This window comes from Aedes albopictus, chromosome 2, assembly GCF_035046485.1.
Source record: "Aedes albopictus strain Foshan chromosome 2, AalbF5, whole genome shotgun sequence".
NCBI classification, from domain to species: domain Eukaryota; kingdom Metazoa; phylum Arthropoda; class Insecta; order Diptera; family Culicidae; genus Aedes; species Aedes albopictus.
Window position 1 is genome coordinate 17369351 of NC_085137.1, and position 24707 is coordinate 17394057.

The following is a 24707-nucleotide window of genomic DNA, read 5'->3' on the forward strand; positions in this document are numbered from 1 at the left end:
AGATATCAGTTCAAATAAATACATCTTTGATAGTATCTTTGCTCGGTGTGCATTATCTTGCTGTCTGATGCAACAAGGTATTATCAGTACCCGGAGATTGGCACTCTTCATTTGATTATTATGACGAGTTCTTAGCGTTTTTGGATCGATGCAGCCGATGAATTTAGAAATAATAATGCATTTTGGGTTTCATTCTTAGCTGCGCTGGAGCAAACCAATGCTGAAGGTGTCTCTGTTCAATTAGAGTGTGATTCGGCGAATAGTCGAACAAACTTTCAGACGCGAATGACTAAAATGATTAAAACGTCTATAAACAAAAAAAGTCAAACAAACTTGCATCGAATGGCTTCTAATTGTTGCCGACGTTTCGTAGTGGGGAGTAAAGCTCCACACTCGATTTTCAAATGAACAAGTTGGGTATCTACTGCGGGAACTTTGGAGTAACATAAGTATTTACTTCCCCAGCTATTCACAAAGATTTCTATGTCAATACCCATTTTGCATTTGCATATCTGTTGGCAGCCATGAAGATACTCTATGCTCAAAGAAGCCAATTTCTATTGCGAAAAGTTTCTCGGTTGACCGAGAATCGAGCCCGTCACCCTCAGCATAGTCATGCTGAAAATTTGCGCGTTTACTGCTTCGGCTATATGGGACTTTAGTAGTTGTATCATACAACTTATATAAAAGCTATTGACAGTTTGTTTTCAAAGGTTAAAATCAACACCAATTACATTTTCCCTCATTTTCTCTATGGACGTCATCAATTATTGCATTAAAACAAATATATTTTTAAAAAAATACACAAAATGAATAAAAAAATCGTTATAAAAATTCAAACTAACCCTAGTAATCCCATTTCCACCTACCGATTCCGCTTCAGCCTGAGTGCCAAACTGGCAAACAGCGCCACATGCAGGACCACAATCCACGCCAGCAGTCCACACACATCCACCGTGAACCTGTTTTCCTCCATGTCGAAGCTCTCCAGAAATTTGCTCACCTTGCTAAAGTAGCAAAACTTCTCGCACGGAATGTTTTCCCGTCCGAACCCGTAGATGGCCTGCATGGAGCCCTCGAAGGCGTACCGAAAGTAGCCCACGTAAGTAAACGGCATCAGGAAGCCGAACATCTCCCGAAAGCGGACGAAGAACCCGCAGAAGATGAGCATCGGAATGACCGAGCACGGCACGCAGAAGACGCTGAGCTGAAATTTAATGAGAATTGAAACAATAGAAGTGACTATTATATCTAGGTTTTTGAATCAACCTCCAACGACAAAGTGCTCCCGGCTAGAAGTCCCGTGAGCTGTGCTATCCAGGACAGAAGGATGCAGATGCCCCACAGCATTACCAGCCGTTCAGGCTCCATCGGTTGCGATGTCATGTAGTACGCGCTGACGAGGAACAATGTTGGTCCCAGTATCTGGAAGTAGACATTTGAAATTTGGATTTTTTAATACGGAAGAAACATGAAAATACATGATTTTTATTCCAAGTAAATTGCATTTTACAGGTGATTAATAAAAGAATACATGAGGAACTCCTGGAGGATTTTCGAAAGGAAATTCTGGACGATTTCCAGAAAAAAGAACTCCTGGAGAAAAAAGAGAGATTCCCTGAACGTAAACCAGAAGAAGCTTTGAAAGAGATCCGTAAACAAATTCCAGATTAATTCTAACAAAAAGAAACTTTTAATTGTAACTTGAAACGAATTTTCAGCAGAGTATTCCCGAAGAAAAAAAAAACTTCATCATGGGCTTCAGATGGGATGGTAAAAGGATGGACCGTTCAAAGCAATATTTTGCCATAAGGCTATGCTTGTGAGCATGCACATTATTATGCTGATGTACATTAAGATCCTCATTGCGCAGAGGCCTATGGGTTTACAGATAGTAGCCACTTTGGATTAATGGCGATCCTAGGAGGTTCCATGGGGTTTCATGGAGATTTCAGTGGGCTTTCATGGAGCTTTAGAAATGTTTTAGAGCACCTCAGCGAACGTTTCATGAGCATTTAGGGAGTTTCGAGAACGTTTGGGAATTTCTCTGGAGAAGTTCCAGGGAAATTTCAGTGAGGTTACAGGGGTTGCAGATAGTTCAAATGGGCTTCAGAGCCACATTCCTGAAACATTATGAAACATACTTAAGACTAAAATTAGAATCGCATTCTATCCAAAACTGGAAAAAACACCTTTCTACAGAAAAACCGAATAACATCAGCGTGTCCGATTGTCATAATTGACAAGGTAAATAAGAATCGGACATTTTTATTTTCTTCGATTTGTGGATCATTTTGGGAAAAATTGCTTTTTTTAGTTCTGGAACATTTGCCATTCTCAATTGAGCTTTAAATTCCACTGAAACCCGCTTGAAAACCCCTAAAAATCATTTGAATGTTCCTGAAAATCCTTTTAACAACCCCGAAATACCTTATAATCCCTTGAAATGATGCTTATTCTCTTTAAGTTACCCGAAACACCAGAAACACGCCCTTGAAAACCCCTAAACAGCTTCGTCAACGTTCTGAAACTTCCTTAGCCCGTTAACGCCCAAGGTGTCTCACAATTAAAATCTTCAAATAACTTTGATATTTTCATCAAGTTCCAAAAAAAAAACAAAATATGATTTCTCTTGGAGACGAACCAGCCTCGGGCTGAAAAGTCTCGGTAATAAAGATATATGATTTCACTTAAATATACGATTTCACTTAAAAATCAGATGTCTATGGATTAGATCCAGAAAAATTCTTCCATATACCTATATCCTGAACATCTTATATTTTTTTCAATTTCTTTTTCAGCACAACTTCATCATTTTCATTACAATCTAATCTGTATAGATACAGTACAACTCTGAACGAATGAAAGAAACAGGATTTTCTGTTGATATAAATGCTAACTGATTCTATCTATCTGAACAATTTCTTTCAATTTCGTTGTTACTCCCACTCTTATTTGATCTAACTCATACGTGTTGTTTTTCATGCAAGGCTTTGCTCAATACATGGCTCGTTAAATTATTGACGAGTGATCTTCTCTTGAATTTTGAGAGAAAGCTAAAAAGGAGAAATCAACGAAGACATACCGAGAGGATCTAATGAACGAGTTAAGGAAGAAATTCCTGAAGGACTCCCTTAAGTAAGCCCGGAAGACAACCCTGAAGGTATCCTGAGATGAAACCCAAGAATAATCCTGGAGTAATCTGTAATGCGTTATCTGAAATGACTTGTGAAAAAAAAATCTGGAAGGTATCCCGGTAGAAATCTTTAAAGAAATCCCGAGAGGAGGAATCATTGATCGAATGCCGGAAAACATCCGTGAAGAATTACCTAAGGGGGTTTTGGAGGCATTTCAGGACCTTTTAGAGCCTCTTCGGTGGGTATCAGAGGCGTTACGGGAGCGTTACGGAGTTTTTGGGGGGTTCGGAGCATCACAGGTGCACGGGGGTCCAAGGGGGTTTAAGGGACATTTTGGAGACATTTCAAGACGTTTCAGAGCATTTTCAAAGGCGTAACGGAAGCGTTACGGAGGAGTTCTCAGGAGTTTCGAAGCCTCTTAGGTGCGTTACATGGGATCTCCGGGGCTTCAAGCAGGATTTTTGAGGTATTTCAGGGAGCTTCAGAGCAGGTTCGGAAATACCTTAAAACGCCCCTCAAACCGCTTGCAACGCCATTTAAAGGCTCCAGAGATCCCTTGCCCCTAAAGCCCTTGGAACGCCCCTGAAATCCACTTAATACTATGGACATACCCCAGAATTCCCCGTAATTCCATGAAAACACCAAAAAAATCTTGACAGAACACCTTAAAAGGCTCCTCAAATCCCCCGAAACAACCCCTTAAAACGCCCCTGAAGCCCCTTGGAACCCCCTTTTTGGGCTCTCTGGGAACTTTTTGGAAACCCCCTTAGCCCCACCTCAACTGTCCAGGAGTAAGACCTGTTCTCGCAAACTAGATTCTCTAATTAAAGCCCAAACTAAATATATGCATACATTTCCATCTTTTTATGCCTTTTTTAATTTATGCACATTTTTAATTTATGCAGTCCCAGCCATGTGCATAAAAAGAGGTTCCAGTGTAAACTGAAATCTGTTTTCATGCAGGTTATTTTTCTGCATTTCTTATTTATGCACATATACCCTGCATAAAAAGAGGGAGACCTATTCAGAACAAATATTGAACATTTGAATGACAGTAACTATATGGTAACAGTGGTTAAGGGCGTTTATAGAAGAGAGCAAAGGGAGGTTGCAGGGGCGCTTCAAGGGATCCCAGGGTGTTCCAGCGGAGTACTAGAGTCTCAGAGGCGTTTCAGGGAGCACCAGGAGAACTGCAGTCTCAGGGGGTTCCAGGGGAGTTCAAGAGCGCAATGCTGAAAAGTTCCAATATGAGCCAAAATTTGAAATTTGAGGCAACCACTCATTTTTTTCATTTATCATCGGGATATCAATTGCCTGTCCTCTAATCATTCAAGTGATACCAACCCCAATATCAATCAGGGCTCTCCGAAGAATGATGACCGGTGCATCTCATTCAATTGAGCCCCAACTGCACAGATCGAAAAAAGAGTGTAAAATTCTGTGACATATGATGCACATGATTGGAGCGTGGGATATCGCAGAAGTTTACATGACATATCATGTAAAAGTCATAAAATATCATGTAAACTTCCATTATATGTCATGTAATTCAGCATGACTCTGTGTGTTTACATGACATATAGAGTAAGGTGGGGCAAAAGTTCGACCCTAGTTGAAAATTCAACTTTTTTGAAAAAGTCGAAGCAAATAAAATTAAATGAATACCGTGTGGTGATTCTACCATCCATTAGCTAAAATTTTGCTGAACAAAGTAACGCCAAATGTCTTTTCAATTTTGAGTTACAACACTTTTTGTATGTGTGTGTCTAATTCGAACTCTTGCCCCACCACTGGGGCAAAAGTTCGAATCTAGTATGTGTGGTATTTCGCTAACCGTAGCACGCTACTTCGTCACTTTGGTAATTGGAATACCTAACACCAATTGATATTTGATGTTGGAACTGGAATACACTTTAAAGCTCGATCTGGATTCTACCCAAATCAGAGTTAAATTTACTTCACCAAAAATTAGTAGTTTTCCGCCAAATTCAGATAAAACAACATTTTTTTTCAACTTTGATCGAATTTACTCACTTATTCTATCATTTTTAGAGATAATATGTACATTTTGCAGATTTTTAGGGTTTTGCCTAGAGTTGCCACATGACTCGAACTCTTGCCCCACAATTCGAATTTTTGCCCCACTATGTGTAAAATATGATTTCCAAATCTTTTTTGTAAAAAGTTATATTCGCTAAAGCATCTTCAAAATATACCTAGTTACGCCCCAACATAAAATATCGAATTCGATTTCATTACAATTCCATTCCATGCGTTGGAAGGACCATCACATGATACAATTTGTTGATCAAAATCCAACATTTTGTCATAACTTTTCGAAATATTGATCAATTTTCATAATTTTTGGAGTGAAAGGCTCTTTTTCAAAAAGGATTAGAACAACCTTGACACCCGAAAGATATAATCTGATTTAAGCTAAAAAACTTAAAAAGAAACTCTTGCCCCACTCGAACTTTTGCCCCACTGTATCACAGAAGAAATTTTCGAAGGAATCCGTAAACGAATTCCTGAAGGATACTCAGAAAATAATTCATGGAGCATTCAATGCATCGTCCAAACTGAACTACTGGAGAAATTCCGGAGAAACTCTCGGTGAGTTTTTCTGAATAACTCCTTGGGAAATTTCAATAGTAATTTCTGCGAAAACTTCAGAAGAATCTTGTTAAGGTAAGGTGCCTTAAGGTAAAATTTCATCTGACACACCTCACGATCCTGATTATGAGAGTTGGTGTCGTTGGGAAAAGTTTTTAGTTGATCAATGACTTACAAACGATTGCACAGTGGCTTATTTTCAACAAAAAATACGCACTTCAGAAATGGGCTTTTGGATAACGGGAAATAGTGCATCTTGACAGTAAAATATTCCAGAGAGTCCCTGGATTCATCACGATTCTATTCGGAGACCAAGGGCTTACAGATTGTAGCCACTTTGATTTCAGGGTGATCTCAGGAGATTCGAGGAGGTTCTATGGAAATTTCACGGGACTTTCATGGGGCCCAAGATGTTTCAGAGCGGCTCAGAGAGTGTCGAGAAGTCTTTGGAACGTTGCATGAAGATTCAGGAAGTTTCAAGGACGTTTCAAAAGGTCTCTGGAATGGTTCTAGGGAAATTTCCAATGATGTTACGGGGTTTGTAAATGGTTCAAGAGGTTTCATGGGGTTTCAGAATCATTTTGAGAGGTTTCAGTGGTGTTTAAGTGTTCCACGGAATTCAAAAGGGTTTTATAGTCGTTCTAGAGAGTTTTGCGTTTAGGAGCCAGGAAGCACCATAACCACCCTGAAGCTCTTATGAAACACGCTCCTGAAACCATTGGTATCCCCTGAAACGATCCTGAAACCTCTGATAATCCCCTGGAATGCCGGCAAATCCCTTATGTTGTCCTGAAACCCCATAAAACAAGCTCCTGCAACTTTCTTAAAGCACCCCTGTAAAATATACACTAAAGCTTACACTCTAAAGCCCTAAAATTCTTCTCAAACCCTCTTAAAATGCTTTAAAATTGTATGAAACGTTCTTGTAATGCCCAAAACACTCCTACATCCTCCCTGAAAACCCCTCCCGAAACTCCTTATAACCCTTTCGAAAACGACACTAAAACCTCTTTAACGTCTCTGAATCCCCTCAAAATGGAAAACGCTTGTTTTTGAGTATTCTCGACGTTTCGATCCGTTTGGGACCTTTTTCAAGGGTTCTGAAAGTTTTAAAACAATGTTACATTCAATTATAATACATTAAAATTTTTTTTTATCTGTATTAACGAGATTTTTAGCCCTAGGCTAGTTCATCTCGGGACCCACGCTTTACTTCCCTTCCGAAGGAATAACTCACAGTTTGCAAGTTTGTCGGGAGTGGGATTCGATCCCTGGTCCTCGGCGTGATAGTCAAGTGTTCTAACCATCACACCAGGTCCGCTCCACACATTTAACATTAAACATTTAAAAGAGACATTTTGCTCACTTATTTTGGATCCATCGTAATGCAGAGAAACTGTTCTTTCTCTAGCAGTCCGAAATTCGGGTTCTATCTTCACGTCTTTCCAGCATTACAATTCGTATGCTATTTCTTTTTCGAGCTTTAGTGCGTGTTTCGTCTATCAGGTTAAGTACGTGTCTTGATCTAAATAAGACTCTCTTATAATCTAGTTCTACAATTTATCTCACTTTTTTCCTAAAAGAGAACTCCGATCTGTTAGTTGTCAGGGCAAAAAAGAGGAACAAAACGGTCATCATGACCAGTATGTTGAATGCTAAATGTATTATAATTTAAGGTAATTTTGTATTCAAACTTTAAGAACCCATGAAAAATATCTCAAACGGATAGAAAGGTCGAGAATAATCAAAAACTAGCGTTTTCCATTCCCCTTAAGACTTCAAGGCCAAACCATAACAGTAAAACTCCGAAAGAAACCCTCAAAATGCTTCTGAAATCTTCTTATTAGTTTAAACTCCTCAAAAAACTCCTAGAATCCCCTTGATAATCTCTGAAATCCACTGAAGCGATTCCAAAACATAACCCCTGAAACGTCACTTCTTAAAATGCTCTGAAAATCTCAGGGTTTCTGAAAATCTGAAACTACATACTCAAAAAGATCGCAAAACTATCTGAAAATGTGGAGTGATATTGGTGTGATCGTTAAAGCACGTGACTATCACTCCGAAGATCTTGGATCGAAGCCCACTCCTGACAAACTCTCAAATGTGAGTTCTTCCTTCAGAAGACGGGGAGGGCAGTAAAGTGTGTCTCCCGAGATGAACTAGCTCTTGGTTGAAAATCTCGTTAATAAATACTTAAAAGTGTCCTAAAACGCCTCCTGAAACCACCCTGAAAATTTCTGAAGCTCCCCCAAAATCCCTTAAAAACCCAAAAGCCCTTTGAAAGCCCCCGAAACCTCTCTAAACGCTCCTAAAACTGCCTCAAACGCCTTTGATTATCCCTAAAATCCCCTGAATCGTTACTAAGCTACTTGAAACACTCATAAACCCTTATGAAACGTGTAAAACTTCTCAAATCGATTTTAAGCCTTGAAACCGATAACCTATGGAAACTTCTGAAATGCTCCTAAAAGTCATAAAAATTCCCTGAAACGACTATAAAACTATTTTTATTTTACCGGGTTACAAATCTTGTTTATAAAGATATTAAAAACGCTTGACACGCATCTAAATCTCCCTGAAGTTGGCGCGTCTGCCTGGAACACTATGAAACTCATGTGTCCTTCATCCACTGATGCCAGCAAGATTGGAGTAACAAATTTAATATTTCAAAATGTAAAAACTCTTATAAAACTTTTAGGTTTTGAACATACTTACCAGAAATGGAAAATCAGCAATTAACTTTGAAAAGAAATATGCAGTCAATGAATACCAATTGTTCATTCGTTCTCTTATAAAAACTGCGGTCTCCAGCGGAACTAAAATTGAAGAAAGTTCACTATTTTATGTTGAAATTGTATAAACTTTTCAAAACTTACAGGTCATGACTAGTGGCATCGAATTGGCAAAGAACAGAAATATCAGGAAGAAGAACAAACAGGACGCATTGCTCAGCACTTTGGAACCGTCGTTCCCCACCTTCCAGAACACCACTCCGATCAGCAGTCCCACCATCAGATGCGCCAATATCCGCATCTTCATCAATTGCATATCTCTAAACGTACACAGCGTAGTCCTTTTGGTGAGTATCATAAACTGATCCCACTGTGAAACCGGATACTGCCGATACGCATTCTCCGAACTATCCGAACTCCCACAATCACTCCCCACTAGCATAGAATCTTTCTCACTGGTACTAACACTCTCGTTCACATTCTTCCCCAACACTACGTACTCTTCCTTACACTTTTCGATCAACTCCGCCAAATTTCCTTCGTGCTTCAAGCTCGCGACTTCCAACGCGAAATCCGCTCGGTTATAGTAATTTGGACACTCGAACCCACTCGCCTTAAACGTGGACACCAGTTCGTCCAGTGGTCCCTTGAATATGCAACTTCCCTCAGACAAAACCATCAAATCGTCGAACATCTGCAAAATACTGGAACTGGGCTGATGAATCACGCAAACCACGCATCGCCCGCTCAGCGCCAGATCCTTCAGGTGCGAAATGACCTGCATGGCAGCGATGATGTCCAACCCACTCGTGGGCTCATCGAAGAACATAATCTTCGGATTAGAAATCAACTCCAACCCTATCGAAAGCCGCTTCCTCTCGCCGCCGGATATGGAACGAACGGAGTTGTTGACACACTTTTGAAGACCTAGCAGTCTGATGATATCGCTGACGGTTTTGGCTTTAACCACGGCGGAGACTGATTTGGGGAGTTTCAGTTCTGCCGCAAAGTCTAGGCTTTCCCGAACCGTGAGGTTTCCGAGCATGCTGACGTCCTGGGAAGTGTACGTTACCTCCCTTCGGTACCTTTGGTTGTTGATGACGACTCCGTTGACGAGAATTTCCCCGGAGATGTTGTTGATTCTGAAAGTTTTGGAAGTTCATGAGGAGTCTAAGTCAGTAGTTATCTTAACCCTCGAGCAGTCGCGTCTTAAAGTGGTCGAAGACACCACACTCACGCTGTGTATCACAAGCGTGCTTTTTTCATGGTGCATGTACTCAGTACAAGATGCGACTGCTCTCGCGTTAATGGCAACTTACTTGAATCCGCTAAGGATATTCAACAGCGTGGACTTTCCTGCCCCAGAAGGTCCAAGGATTCCAGTCAAACGACCAGACTGGAAACATCCGCTTATATCCTGTAGCAGCCGTTTGTCCTTTCCATCATTTCCCTTGACGACGTAGGAAATTTTCCGGAAGGTCAGATTGGTACTCGGCTTAAAGTCCTCCTTGGGAACATCGATTTCAATCGACGTGTTGCGTTCCATTGTAAGCACTGGGGTTGCTTCAGATTGGATCCAGCCGCTAAGGCAAAATGCTCTTGTTGAAAACGCTTGCGTGCAGCATCCTGCACTACAACTTGAAGCAAAGAAGCGTGCGATTAGACTACGGAAGGCGTCTGCCTCGTGGAACTGATGCGGTAATTGATGTTTGTGTATAGTGGACGGAGGTCAAGGGTGAACCGCTGATATTCTTACTGTTCTGGAAGATGCAGAGAAAAGTTATTGATAGGTTGTTTGTAATACAAAGTACAATAGGATTGATGAAAATTGCTTATTGAAGGTCTCCCAGAAATAATTAAAAGTATGTTCCTTAAACAACTTTAAAAACTACTACCAGATACGTTTTAGTGATTTGTCGATTACCTTTAGTAAATTTGCGACTTTATTGTGTATAATTCAACTCGATAAAACCATCATATGAATTAATCGGTAGGGGTGGTGGGGGTAAAGTGGACAACCTATGCATTTTGGTCGTTTCCCGCGGAAATGCGGCAAAATCCATCTGCTTTTCCGAGTAACATGGAAGGTAATGATATACTCTAGAAATCTTGTAAGGGGGTGCATTTAAAAAATATTGTTTTCTGTGATTATTTTCTTCACCAAATCGTGCATCAAAATAGCGTGAAAAAAATGGGTTGGGGTAAAATGGACAATCGATGGGGTAAAATGAACAAGTCGTTAAAAGTTATATAACAACATATTGTTTCTATGTTTTTAAATGCAAACTATCAAATTTCATACGATACCTTTATTTTGTTGTTTTCAAACTTTTAATACAAACTTTAAAACACACTTAAATAATTATTGTAAAAATAGTGTAAAAAACAAGCACTGTTTTGGATGAAAATTATATTTTGTTGATATAAAATATTTTTTTTAAACTTTTTACTTTAACTATCTCACGATAGGTATGACGGCTGATGATTCTGAAGTTTGCAACAAAAAATATTAAATTTTGGTGAAATTTGAACCGATTGTCCATTTTACCCCCACGGTCTGATTTTGTTAAAATTATTTCCAAAACTTTTTTTTTACGAAACTTAATTTTTTTTTCGGTCAAATATATTCTTCTACGTGGACTTTATTGGTTTAGGGTTTAAAACTTGTAATAATTTGAAAATAACTTACGAGAAAACCTTAGCAATTATATGCATTTTTTACATCATTTCCGATTTTTCACGTGATTTTTAGAGTTTTTGTCATCTTGAAGAGGTTTATTTGATTTTAATGTTCAAGATCAGCAAAAGTATAATGATTCATGCTTAGGCGTAAGCTCCAATCGTTGAAACATTTTGAAAAACAATAAAAGCCATGAAACTGTACCTTGTCCATTTTACCCCACCTGTCCACTTTACCCCCACCACCCCTATTCGAATTTTCCATGAGCTTCTTTTCCAGGAATTCCATCTGGAGAAACTTCCAAAATTTCCGCTGGGATTTTTTCCAGCAGTGCCCTCTAGAAATTCTTCAAGTGCTTTTTTTCGTGGGTTCCTTCAAAAGTTCCATTTTTTCATTCCTGCAGGGGTTTCTCGTGGAGATTTCTGCAGGAGAAATTACATATCTCTACAGTTCCTTCTAGGAACTCTATCGGCATTTCTTTCGGGGGATTCCCCGGTAACAATTTGATGCTGTACAAACAACTATTCTCCAACTATTTCAAATCAGCCTTCATTTGAACAAAAGCTGAGCACAAGAGGTACAATCCTTTATTCAGCTCCTAAACATTTAATTTTGGTGATTTTATTCAACCTTTTGCTGATTTGAGGTTCTTCAGAAGGCTGTTTTAAGGCTTAATATGCACTTAATCAGTTGTCAAATAAATTTATTATTTGTGTAAAAATAAAAACATTTTCGAGAGTCTATTTTTATCATTAGCTGCTTCTATCCCTGATAAAAAAGATCATAGAGATACAACAGAATGTATTGTTACAACACGCTGAAATGAATGGTAGTTACCATGATTTCAATTGTTGAAAACGATAGAGTAACAACAGACCCTATGGTTTTCCACCATAGCATGTATTGTAAATGTCACTTTTACAATAGAAAATGGGGGTTGTTATGTATCTTTACCATAAAAAAATCCAAATTTTCTGGAGCAAATTCAAGTCAACTACCATTCAATTGATGGTGTTTTTATTACTGAAATCTCTAGTGCCATTCACTTTATTGTGCACATATTGTAGTGCCAATACATAATTTTCAGCAGGAAAATACGTACACAATATGATTTGTTGTTGAACAATCAACTTTATCATTATTCAATGGAAGTTTATGGCGATTTTATTGTATATTTTTATCAGGGATATCCAGAGATGTTTAAGAGTGTATAAATTAATCTGTGGGAAACTGAGAATTGAACTCGGACCTCCTGATTTATATTCACTCGCCTTAGCACGTATACCACACATATTTGTATACGTATGCTCGACAACAAGAGCATTACTTGTTGTGTCTGAATAGTCAAGAACATAAGTTGAACTAAGACTGTATTGAGGCTGAATAAGTGATGTTAACTTCACAAAAACATGCTTGGGTCAGCTGTCAAAAAATATTTGAATAAATGTTGAACAACAGATGATCATATCTGCATGTTGGTGTATGCTTTCAAGCTGGTTACACAGATGAAGAATATTTTATTCAACTTGATATTCATCCATCTATGTATTGCTGATTAAAGAGGTTGAGCAAACGATACTTCAGACAAATATTCAGTCGTCATTGTGTTCAGCCACTGACACCATTAATCAACCACTGTTCAGCTAATACTCTCACTGTCCAGTATTCACTCAGTATTCACTGTTACTTGGGTTCCTCCCCCTTCCAAAATTCCTCCTGGGAATTCCTTCAAAAGTTCCTTCTGGGGATTCCTCCAGGAGTTATCTCTGGATATTCTGAGAGTTCCCTTTGGGAATTTCTTCAGCATATCCTTCTGGGGATGCCTCCAAAAGATCCTTCTGGAGATTCCTGATGGAGTTTGTTCTGGAGCATCCTCCAGGAGCATCATCTGGGAACTCCTCCAGGAGTTCTCTCTGGAAAAATTCCTCCAGGAGTTCCTTCTGGGGATTCGTCCAGGAGTTCCTCTGGATATTCTTTCAAGAGTTACTTCTAAAAAAAACATGATCTTGAGTATACCTCTGGAGAATTATTCAAGGAGTTTCTTCTGAGGATTTTTTAAAGAGTTTCTACCAGGAAACCCTCCAGGAGTTTCAACTGGGAACTCCTCCCGGAGTGTTTGTCTGAGGATTGCTCCAAGAGTTCCTTCTGGAAATTCCTTCATGAGTTCCATCTGATAACTCCATTAGGCGCTGTCCATAAACTACGTAGACTTTTTTCCGGCCATCTCAGACCCCCCCCCCCCCTCCCCCCTCGTAGACTTTTGTTCATACCAAATCTTCGAAATTTGTATGGAACGTAGACTTTGGCCAGACCCTTTGGTGCTAGCAAGAGAGGAGTAGTGGTAACTGTGCGGGAAATCATGCTACATCATTTTGCTTTCCAAAGAGCCTGCCGAACATTTACAGCGCACGGAAACCAAGTGCATTCCAACAAGCATTTAATCATTGTGCTTCATAAGTAGTGTTTATTGCTAAGTGTGAAGTGCGGCTCGATAATCCAAAGGTTATTAATTCGATATTTAGGTGACAAGATTTTGTATTTCGAATATTTGAAGTCGCATAAGGTGTTATATTACGTCGCAATAGTGCATACCCTACATCGCATAAGATATCGCTTCAAGTCATATAGCGTCATTATTTTCCCGTCAATGCACGTATAGCGCCTACCTAGGCGCCTCCACTTTTGTACGCATAAGGCACTTTTACTGCATCTTATGCGATGTAACTTTACCGCATAAAAGTACGTATAACATGAATATTAACTTCATTATACGTGCAAATTGGTTGTCTGCGTAGTGAATTAGTAAGTTTGTATGGACTAGTGAATTAGTGAATGGAACTGTGGGTAAGTGACTTGGTGGGCTAATGAAAAAGTGGAGTCTGTTCCGTGGGAGTAAGTATATTAGTGAGTTGGAAAATAAGTAAGGAAGTCTAAAAGTGATTGAGTGAAAGGGTGAGTTAATAAATGTGAGAGTTAATTAGTGAGTGAGTAAGTTGGTAGATGAGTGAGTTTTTTTTATCTGTATTTACGAGATTTTTGGCCCTGAAGAGTTCATCTCGGGACCAACGTTTTACTTCTCATCCGATAGAAGAACTCACATTTTGTGAGTTTGTCGGGAGTGGGATTCGATCCCAGGCCCTCGGCGTGATAGTCACTGGATTCAACCATCACACCAGGTCCACTCCACAAGTGAGTCAATGATTTAGTGGGTGAGTGAGTGACTTAGTGAAAGAAAATGATCGAACTCTTAAATAAGAGAGTAAGTGAGTGAGTGAGTTTATAAAATGGTGAGTTCGAAAGTTAGTGAGTAAGAAAGTTGGTAAATCAAGGAGGTGGGCTAGTAAGTGAAGAAGTAAATTAATTAGTATGGGTGAGTGAGTAAAATAGAGCAAATGAGTAAGTGAACCTGTTAGTGAGTAAATGAGTGAGTTAGTGACAGAAGTCACTGTAACTTACTGCGCAACCATTACCTGCGCTGCCGCGACTGTTTTGTGAGCATGTGTGTTACTTGGGAAGTGAGTAAATGACCGAGTGAGTGTATGAATGAGTTAGTGTATTATTGAACGAGTGAGTCCGTTAGTGAGTGAATGTGTGGATAAAAAATGAGTAATTGAGTGAGTCAATAATTTAATGAGTTGATGAGTCAACAAGCAAATGCGTGATTTAATGGGCTAGTGTAAATGTGGTAAATGCATAAGTTAGCGAGTGAGTGAGAGTGTAAGTGACTGATGTAGTGAGTTCATGAGTGAGGCTTTTAGTGATTTGGCGAGTGATGTAGTGAGTTGAAATATTGAATAGTGACTGAGTTGTTAATTGAGTGAGCAGGTGATCGAGTGAGTGAGCTAATAAACTAGTTTATTAGAAACTGAGTGAAGTGAGTGAAAGAATGTCAGATTAAATAAGTGAGTCAATGAGTATGCGTATGTGTGCGTAAATGATAATGATGGGCTCAAATTATAATTAATGAGGAATCCATGTAATTGAAAAAAGTTTACGAATAACATTCATAGGTAGGTAGGAACTGCCATGTTGCGGTAGCTAGCATATTTTGGATTAAAACGTTCAAACCTTGGATATGACCACGGTAAACAATATCACAAGGCAGGCTAATAGCCTATGTAAACATCAATTTTGGACGTAAACATGTAACGTCGTTCTTATCGTCCTTCCACGTGATAAAATTGGTGAGGAGTACTAGATCATTTTGTTCACGTCTTTGAGCGATTTGAATAACGTAATCATAAAACTACCAGATTTCCGGAATGTACATATCACCTCCTGAATGTTGTACACCGTGGATATGACGAGTAGTGTTTTTTCTCTCAACAGCAATGAAACGGTGCAGCACAAAAACAATGTCTGCTGACATCGGTTGAACAGTGTGGGTCCCATTCGTTCAAACATTTTGGCCCCAATTGCTGGCAACGACAACATTGTGCTCGTTGGCATGGAATTTTTTTTTCCAGAGTTTCTTTTTCAGACGCCTATCCACGCGTTTCATCAGTTATTTAGGTTTTTAGACATTTTTCCATTTGTTCAAGAATACTTTCTTGAAAATCCTCCAAGATTTTTATTAAAGGGTTTCTTCAGGAATTTTCCTATAAATTGATTATTTTTTTGTTGGTATTCAAAAGTGCTTCTCAAGAATTCTACAGCGATTTTGGGGAGTGTGTGCTGATCTCGGAATTCCTCAGGGGTTCCTTCTTGGATTTCTTCTGAAATTCCTTCGAGGAGATATTTTATCTCCAGTGACTTCTTTAGAATTTTAAGAATTTCTTCAGGAATTTCAGCAATAGTAATTTCTAGTTTTTTCAGAAATTTTTCTAAAAATTTCTTCACAAATCCAACAGAAGTTACGTAGGAAATTCTTCCCAGGGATTCTCCAAGAGCTTTTTGAGAAATTCCTTCAGTTATTTCTGAAGAAATTCGAGAAATTTCAGCAAGGACTTATTTTTTTTTTTTAGAAATTGCCCTTCCCTGGGATGTTTTAAGAGATTCCTGCAGATTTTTTTTAGATATTTCTGATATTTCAGTACTTTCACCAAAAAAATACTGAAGGAATTTCTATGAAGTCCCTTATAACACTTCTGGAAATACTGGAAACTGTTAGATGAAATTTTTGAAAGTTTTTTGGAGAAATTTCTGGATAAAAATTCCTGAAGCAATTGCTGACGAATGCCTAGGAAAGTACCTGTAGAAACACCTTAAGATACCCTCTTAATTTTCCGAAACAAAAATGCTTTGAAACTTAACCTTACAGGAAATTTTGAAGGAATCTCTTAACCCTCTAATACCCAAATTTATTATTTTGAATTTGTTAATTTTGAAATTTGATTTTTCTAATTTTTACGTTTGAACATATACACTTTAATATTTTTCCTAGAAGTCTATTTGGAATACTGATTTTTTTACATTGAAGAATGATTGAGAAAATTTTTAAATTATGTTAATTGTTGCGATTCAATACAAAAGAAACAATGCTAGCTGAAAGGTGACCTCGGAGGAACGTCCAGAAGCATCTTTTCAGAATTTTCTAGCGGAATTTTCAAATAAATGCCCTCCAGTTGGGGTCTCCAGTTAGCCTACTGGTTAAGGCTATGGATCGCCAATCCGGAGACGGCGGGTTCGATTCCCGTTCCGGTCGGGAAAATTTTCTCGACCCCCTAGGCATAGCGTATCATTGTACTTGCCACACAATGTACAAATTCATGCAAGGCCGGCAAAGAAAGCCCTTCAATTAGGGTAAACACACTAGACTTCGCCCCCCTAAAATTCTGCACTAATCTTCGCCACTTAATACATAAAAAATGGAATTTCTATGGAGGGGCGAAGACTAGAGCAGTGGCGAAGTCTAGTGCATTTACCCTAATAACTGTGGAAGTGCTCTAAGAACATTAAGTTGAAGAGAGGCAGGCCAAGTTCCTGTGTGAACGTGGAGCCATAAAGAAGAAAAAGAAGAAGAAGAAGAAGAAGACCAAGAAGAAAAAATCCTGGACAAACTTTTTACACATTTTAAGAAGAATTCTTGTAAAATTTACAAAAGGAATACCAGCAAGAATGTTTCTTCCGCGAAATATGGAAACCTTGAGAAACAAGTTCTGATTTTACCATGACAGCATTGTATAAGAATGCAAAATTCTCATATGCAGAAGAAGCATTCAGTCAATATCTGTGAAAGTGCTCATAAAACACAGTAAAAGCTTAGATGCAAGATTTATTCCAGTTCATGGACAGAATGTTGTCTGGTTGATATTACCTTTCCCATAGTTTTACCAAGCTTCAAAGATATACTTGGTATAATAACTTTAAATGGTTGCACAATGGGAAAAAATAGGTATAAAACGCGAATAAATTCAATATCTCTGCTCGGAGTGGATGGATTTGAATGAAATTTTGACACAAACTGCCAAAAACTGTACAGTTTCGGATAAGGAGGGGTTCATTCACCGCACGATGCTGGAAAGCAGTGTATCGGACCCGTTTTACCTCATTCTCTCTCTTTTTCACCTTTTTGGAAAAAATCCTGAAGTGCAAAATAAATGATTTATTTGATTCGTGTTTGTGTTAAAACTTCCGTAGTATCGAATGGAGCTGGTTTGGCTCACCGCACGGTTTTAAAAATTGAAATATCTTCAAATAACTCCGATATCCCCTATTTCTTTAAATTTTCGCATGCATCTCCGCCCGAAGTGGAATGCAATCGACAAAAGAAGGAGCAATCTTATGTCAAATTTCCGATACAATGGAAGTTTCTACACAAATACGAGTTAAATAAGTCATTTATTTTGCACGCTAGTCGGGAATAGATGAGGATTTTCTCAAAAAGGTGTGGAAAAGAGAGCGCGGGGTAAAACGAGCTTAATACACTGATTTCCAGCATCGTGCGGCGAATGACACCCTTTTTATCTGAAACTGTAGAGATTTTTGCAGTTTGTGTCAAAAATTCATGCGAATCTATCCACTCCGAGCAGAGATATTGAATTTATTCGCGTTTTATACCTATTGTTTCCCACTGTGGGTTGTTTCACAATGATTTGATGTTTGCATCAGGCATATATTTCGTTTGAATCAACCTCACTAAAGATCAAGCGTCCAATGATTAAACCAAGTATATATGTTATTACTTGAACGTTGAACACTCTTGGCTGTTGTCTACTCAGTCACAAAGCACTTACAGTAAACAGTAAAAAACGATTTCAATTCTATCGAGTTCTTCTGAAAACGGTGGGTATGTATAAAACTAAAGTTATACTTCTATGAGCGTATTTCAATGAATTTTCGTTTTAGCTATCGAGAATGATACTTCATGACTGCAAATTGAGCGGAAGGAATGCTCCACAACGTCTTTCAAACAATAAAGCTAATCAATAAAGATCATATTTCCGTTATAGGTACTATACCAATGATAATTTTATCCTCGTGTTTATTCTGAATATAAGGCTTTTAATGATTTCAAAAATAAAAAAAATAATCATTTGAATGATGCTCAGTACAGCCTAAACTAACCATCCGATATAGTTAGATCAACCCTCAAGTGAAGGGTCAGTTTAAGCATAAACATGCTTGAATCCACCATGAGAATAAGTGAGCTGTCAAACCATCAACCATAAATATTATTGATGTAAGCATAATATGATTGAATGAGCCATATTCCCTACTCCCAACAATGCTTCAATTCTGGTTGATTCAAGCTTCCATTATTGTTCGACCTAATCCCTCATGTATTATGCGTGATACAATTGCAAAATAGGATTATATAAAAGTCAGTGCACAAATATGCTTGTTTGGTTTGACATGACTTTATATTTTTCTCCGTGTTATGACACGCAAAGAATAAGTAGAATAAAAATCTCAAATACGAAGTTTTTATATCCGTTTTTTTGCTCTTCATAATCAAAATTAAACCTAAAATTTGTCTACGGTATCCTGATGTTTATGATACAATAAATCACAATCTTGGCTTCCAAACACCTGTTTTTGTTTGAGTCACCCGATAACGGAGTTCAAATATAAGCTCAATTCAATCCAATTAGGTAATGTTCTTGTGCGATATGTTTTTTTTAAATTTCTTTGCCTATTGAAGCATCTCTTATCAGTTGACAATCAAACATGAAGTACTGCCTGTTGCTGTATTTCGAGTTGATTTATTATTTTCTTATTATAACACTATAGACAATTGATAACTAATGGTGCATGTATGAAAAAGTACACATGAAGTTGGAATTCGTTCTCAGCACTATTTCTCTCCTTCACCGGTAAAATTGAGTGCTGAAACGCGAACTGTTTCATTTTAATATTAGATTTCCCATAGCACAACGTTATTTGCATGTTAATAGTCTATCCCATGTAACACATTTTTTACATGATCTATATTAACAATTCCATTCAAGGTCATATTGTTGTTTGTATCCCATATAGCCGCTCCAGCCGATACACTTCAATCACGAACTGCAAACTTATTGATATCATTCTGGCTTATCTGTTCGACTTAGCTGCATTGTTTACTGAAGCAAAAAGTGATAACAGACACTGATGTAACCGTCAGACGGTCAGTTCCTTCAGCTGACAAATATGGCACAAAGACTGTCACTGTCGTCGTTTTCTTCATTTCTGCTTTTACCCATTTTCTCACAAACTCCAGGCAGGCAGTATCTACATATTTGCTATACACACAGTTCGAACTTCGCACTTGTTCGCTGCGCGAAATACACTTACGTTTTGGAAGGATATCAATTTGAAAACAGTAACACACCCAACCGCACTAATCAACGTTCAACACCATTCTATTACCGCGAGCAAGTCGCCTAGAACTGCCACTTAGTATGGACGACTGAGACGCAATCACCTCTCTGCATCGATGCAACACACTCAATTTAAATTTGAACTCTGGCGATAAAGTGCCAATTGAAAAGTAGATTACACACTCGATACTCCTTGCAGGTGGTTCAATCGATTGATAAGCGTACACTCGAACCTCATAGAGCTCGCACAGATCGCCACACCTTGGAAGCTTGTTTTCCAATTTCGCGTCGCGTTTCGCGTCCGAATGGCCTAAGTGTACCGGACTTATTGCGCCAGACGGTGGCGCAGCTGGACGAACGTCGTCGTAGAACTACGAACAAGAGAGTGAATGAGAGTAAATTAATTCAATCAATTTACGGTCACTGTGAGTCACCAGTCACACCAGTTAAGGGACTACTGGCACTGATAGGGATTCGGTAGAAATGTGTACGGTTTATCATCAGAAGATGATAGAAAAGTCACTTACACCCCGTAGGAATGTTGCCAAACAAAACGAAGGAATCTTAGAAGAATAAGCTACAGCCTACACTATCACAACCGTCGGCGCAGGTCAAACCGAAACTGAGAGAGTTGGCTCTATAAGTTTAAGTTTTCCCCGCTGCGGAAGATTGTACCGTTTTCGTCTAGCATGCCTAAAGTGGAGTGCGTTTAGTGCAACAAACTCTCAAAGAAATTTCTCTTCGACCGGATTTTTATTTTATTTTATAAGCGAAACTGTCAAACATTGGAACACGTACATTGAAAAAGTTAAACGAAATCCTAACATGTATCTTCCAATCATAGTTGTTTCCTAGCGATTGGTATGAAATCAACTAAAAATTGTTCAATTTATTCTCATTTTCAGATGCTGCACCGTAAACCCCAGTACCGAAGAGGATGTCCTCTTCTTTCGTGTCCGCTTTGAGCTAGGAGAAGATAGAAGCGGAGAGAAAGTTTATGGCTTAGAGACTAGATGCGTTCATTGAGCGAGATGCAGCTGTCAGCTATGCAGGTAAGCTTCAGCGGCAATGTGTTGAATGGAAAGCTTGAAAGACTCGATCATAGATAACGTTGCCCTATTGTAAGCATGATGGAGTTTTTTGCAGTATCGTAGTTAATACACAATTTCATATATTTTTAAAGTAAAAAGTTGTACAAGGGGAAGGGATGAATTCATAAGTTATTAAATTCAATGTTACGTAATGTTTATAAGACTAAAAATTACACTTACTCAGCCAACAAACCGAAGTGCGAGAGTAGAAAATACAATTCATTTTGGCAATGGAAATGTGGTGGACCAAGCTTGTGAAAAGTGCATACAAAAGGATCGTGCACTAATTACGTTCATTAATTCTCCAGACTTATCAGTTTCTGCCAACAGTGCTTCTCACTAAACAAACTAACGAAGCCTTGTCGATTTGACAGGTCTTCTGCTCGATTGGGACTATGTGGATGACAGCAAAATGAGTGATCCATTCTAGCGTTTCTCCTCTTTATTTGCCCAGATTCGTTAGGCTGTTAAGCTATGTAGACTCGTTTTTGGACATCTCAAAGCCCCCCTTCCCCCTCGGCCCTCGTAATATGTATGGAGTATAGACTTTGGCCAGATTCCCCGTCCCCTTCAGAGTTTACGCAGTTTATGGACACATGCCTTGAATAATAAAGTTTCCCAGTAACGTGGGTAGATCACCTTATAATGGTGCGTTACGGTGTAAGATCTACCATAACAAATTTTGATTTCGTAATTCTCCTGCTTGGTTAATTTAAATGCAGGAATATTATAAGATCAACCAACATTTGGTTTACTTTTTTGTGTTTTGTTTGATTTTTATATTTTGTTTTTTTCATTACTAATACACCATTTGTTTCAGTGTTATTTGTAAAATTTTAACTTCAATATAATAATGATTTGTTTCAGCCCTGTTCAGGTAAATAAACCTGTAATTGTAATGAAGGTCAATTAAAATTCAATATATCATAATAACAATATTTTTTATTTCAGGTAAAATAAGGTAATTGGTCAACTATATAATAAATTATATTTAAATTACATGAAACTTGGGATTTTGGGAGGGGTAGCCTAGAGAAGCAAAATGAACTGGTTTCTGGGCAAATGTTCGAGGGGTAGCCAGACTTTGTCACGAGATAACAACCATCGTGTTGTCTTCCGGTTTCCAGTGAATTTAGCTTACCCTGCTACAACAAACCATCAGGTAGATCATTCCCTTCCGGTATGACTCTGCACTCTGCAGCCATAGGTAATTCTTGCGCTGATGGTGGGTACTCAATCATCATCATCATCATCACATGCCTTGAATAATAAAGTTTTTTTTTAAAGACTGCGGCAGTGCCATAGCGTCTCTCCCATTTGAGAGGAAACAAACCATCATCGTTTAGCAAAAATTCAAAAGCAGTTTTCTCGCTGAAATTTAAACTAATGTGTATAAAAATGTATCACTGTATACTACTCACCATCTGAATAACAGTGAAATAATTTTCAGTGAAAGTTTGGTGATTTAGAGTAAGAAATTGCTGATAACTGAATGATGGTTATTTGAGCCCTCAATGCACTGAAAATAATCGAGACGCCTGATCCATGTTCTTTTACACGATAGTTCTAAAAAATAACAAGCTCTTTGCCGTGTAATGCTTTGGAATAAGATATTAAATAGTTTAGAATTTGACCCACAGTTAAATCATGTTTGGTAGTGATTTTATACATTACTGATTGAAATGAGTCGCTTATCACTTATCGCCTAGTTGTGGAAAACGCTCAATTTCTTAAAAGTGCGAAATCCTCTTTTGAGTTTTTTTTGTGAAACTCTTAAACTCATTCCTGTCTTAAGGCTCAAGCATCCGTCATCATTTTTCGGAAAATAAAAAGCAGATTTCTCGCTGCAAATCAAAACAAGGATCATGAAAATATATTAACTGCATTATATTCCTCATGTGGAGTACAGTGAATTTGTTTTCATAGCAAAAACTTTTGCATCCTTTGACAGATACAGTGTATCAAACAATTGTCCGTACAGCAAATTTATTGTCAAAAAAAATATTCATTCAAATATTTATAACTTTTTTATACGCTAATCAAAAACGCTGAAATTTTGACCAATCATGAATCATATATTGATGCTCCATTGGTGAAAATTTGAGCGAGATCGAATAAGTTTTCTGAAAGTTATAGAACTTTTAGTAAAACTTATAATATTTTTGAACACATTTTTAAAACATTATATCTCAATATGTACTCGATGAAACTTTTTCAATTTTTTTTGTATTACAGCTTAAACCTAAGGTTTGCATATGCAGCTACGTTTGAGGTTTTATATTCAATACAAAAAATATGAAAAATGTGCTTATGCAGTTGACGATATTCAAAAAATTACCATATTTTGCACATATGCCAAACGTTTTCCACCAATAAAAGTGCATATACTGAACGAAAAATGCATAGGACCTACTCTTCATATGTGTAGGTCCTGTATAAAAATATTACATTAAGAGAGTTTAAAAAAGTAGAAAACACTTGGCACTTTTACTGATCAAAATATGATAAATTTCCAAATAATACTCTGAACATATATAGATTTTTCATATTTTTTGTAGTGAATCTAAAACCTCAAACGAAGCTGCATATGAAAGCCTTAGGTATAAACTGTATACCTAAGGTATAAGTTTTACTAAAAGTTCTATAAATTTCAGGAAACTTATTCGATCTCGCTTAAAATTTTACCAATGGAGCTTCAATATATGGTTTACGATTGGTAAATGTATCAGCATTTTTGATTGACGTATAAAAAAGTTATAAACTTTTGAATGAAAAATTATTTTGACCAAAAAATTGCTGTACGGACAATTGTTTGATACACTGTACGTATTTCGACCTCAACTGTAAGGTCGTCTTCAGTGTCTTGTACTTGACTCGACTAACAAGTCCAGGTTAATCATCATCAAAAACTTTTGTTTTGAACGAAAAAACTGCTCTCAAATGTTTGATGACGACGATGATTTCAATGACGAAAAGTTCAACGTTAACGATCACGACGTTTTTCAAAAAATCGTAACTTTTGAATCATTTGACCGATTTTAAACTTCTTTTTTTTTTGTTTGAAAGTTATTGAATTGTAGTTTTCAGGAAAAATACGTTGAAGGGGCTAAAATGTAAAGAGTACTATAAAATATGCAAATATATTAGTTTTTTTACGTTTTCATGGTCTCGGGATAAAAGAGTGGTTTTATATTTTTGTCAGAAAATTCAGTAAATTTGGCGTAACATATCAAAAAATCAGAAATATATGTTGTTTTGTTTTTGAGATATGATTTTTTGAATATAGAGCCATATATTTTAGTACTAGCTACTCTAAAATTGCATGAAATTGCAAATTCTCATAAAACTATGCATAGTATTGCTTTTTAAAGTGATTCCTGGTGGTTTTGGTATCCATAATATTATAAGGAATCAAAATATAATCAAATTTAAAAAAGTGTCTTGTATGGAGAAATTTGACCATTTATTTTCAAAAAATCATATCTCAAAAACTAAAAAACATACATCTCTGATTTTTTGATATGTTACGCCAAATTTCCTGAATGTTCTGATAAAAATATAAAACCAGGGTACCTCTTTGGTCCCAAGACCATGAAAACGTGAAAAAACTAATATATTTGCATATTTTTTAGTACTCTTTACATTTTAGCTACTTTAACGTATTTTTCCTGAAAATTAAAATTCAATAGCTTTCAAACAAATAAAAAGAA

The 24707-nt window shown here is 37.6% G+C and overlaps 1 protein-coding gene across 5 annotated transcripts; it reads right to left on the reverse strand.

Moving 5' to 3' along the window:
• Positions 1 to 798: 798 nt before the first annotated feature.
• Positions 799 to 20509, reverse strand: LOC109429974 (ATP-binding cassette sub-family G member 1). 5 transcript variants are annotated; one of them, XM_019705977.3, is made up of 6 exons: positions 19881 to 20509; positions 9805 to 10245; positions 8630 to 9627; positions 8469 to 8569; positions 1270 to 1425; positions 799 to 1207 (listed from the first exon to the last, which is right to left on the reverse strand). In XM_019705977.3, the coding sequence occupies exons 2-6, from the start codon at positions 10029 to 10031 to the stop codon at positions 866 to 868; spliced, it is 1824 nt and encodes a 607-aa protein (XP_019561522.3). In that variant the 5' UTR covers positions 10032 to 10245; positions 19881 to 20509; the 3' UTR covers positions 799 to 865. The 5 variants fall into 5 exon arrangements, with proteins under 5 accessions (XP_019561522.3, XP_019561526.3, XP_062705220.1 ...); XM_019705981.3 differs by having other exon boundaries at positions 20034 to 20292; XM_062849236.1 differs by having other exon boundaries at positions 9805 to 10240; positions 19956 to 20292.
• Positions 20510 to 24707: the final 4198 nt, after the last annotated feature.

Coding starts and splice junctions, on each gene's coding strand:
- LOC109429974 (XM_019705977.3), bottom strand. CDS start 10,031: ATGGAACGCAACACGTCGATTGAAATCGATGTTCCCAAGGAGGACTTT. Junction 9,628..9,804: donor AATATCCTTAGCGGATTCAA/GTAAGTTGCCAT, acceptor CAAAACTTTCAG/AATCAACAACATCTCCGGGG. Junction 8,570..8,629: donor GATGCCACTAGTCATGACCT/GTAAGTTTTGAA, acceptor CTTCAATTTTAG/TTCCGCTGGAGACCGCAGTT.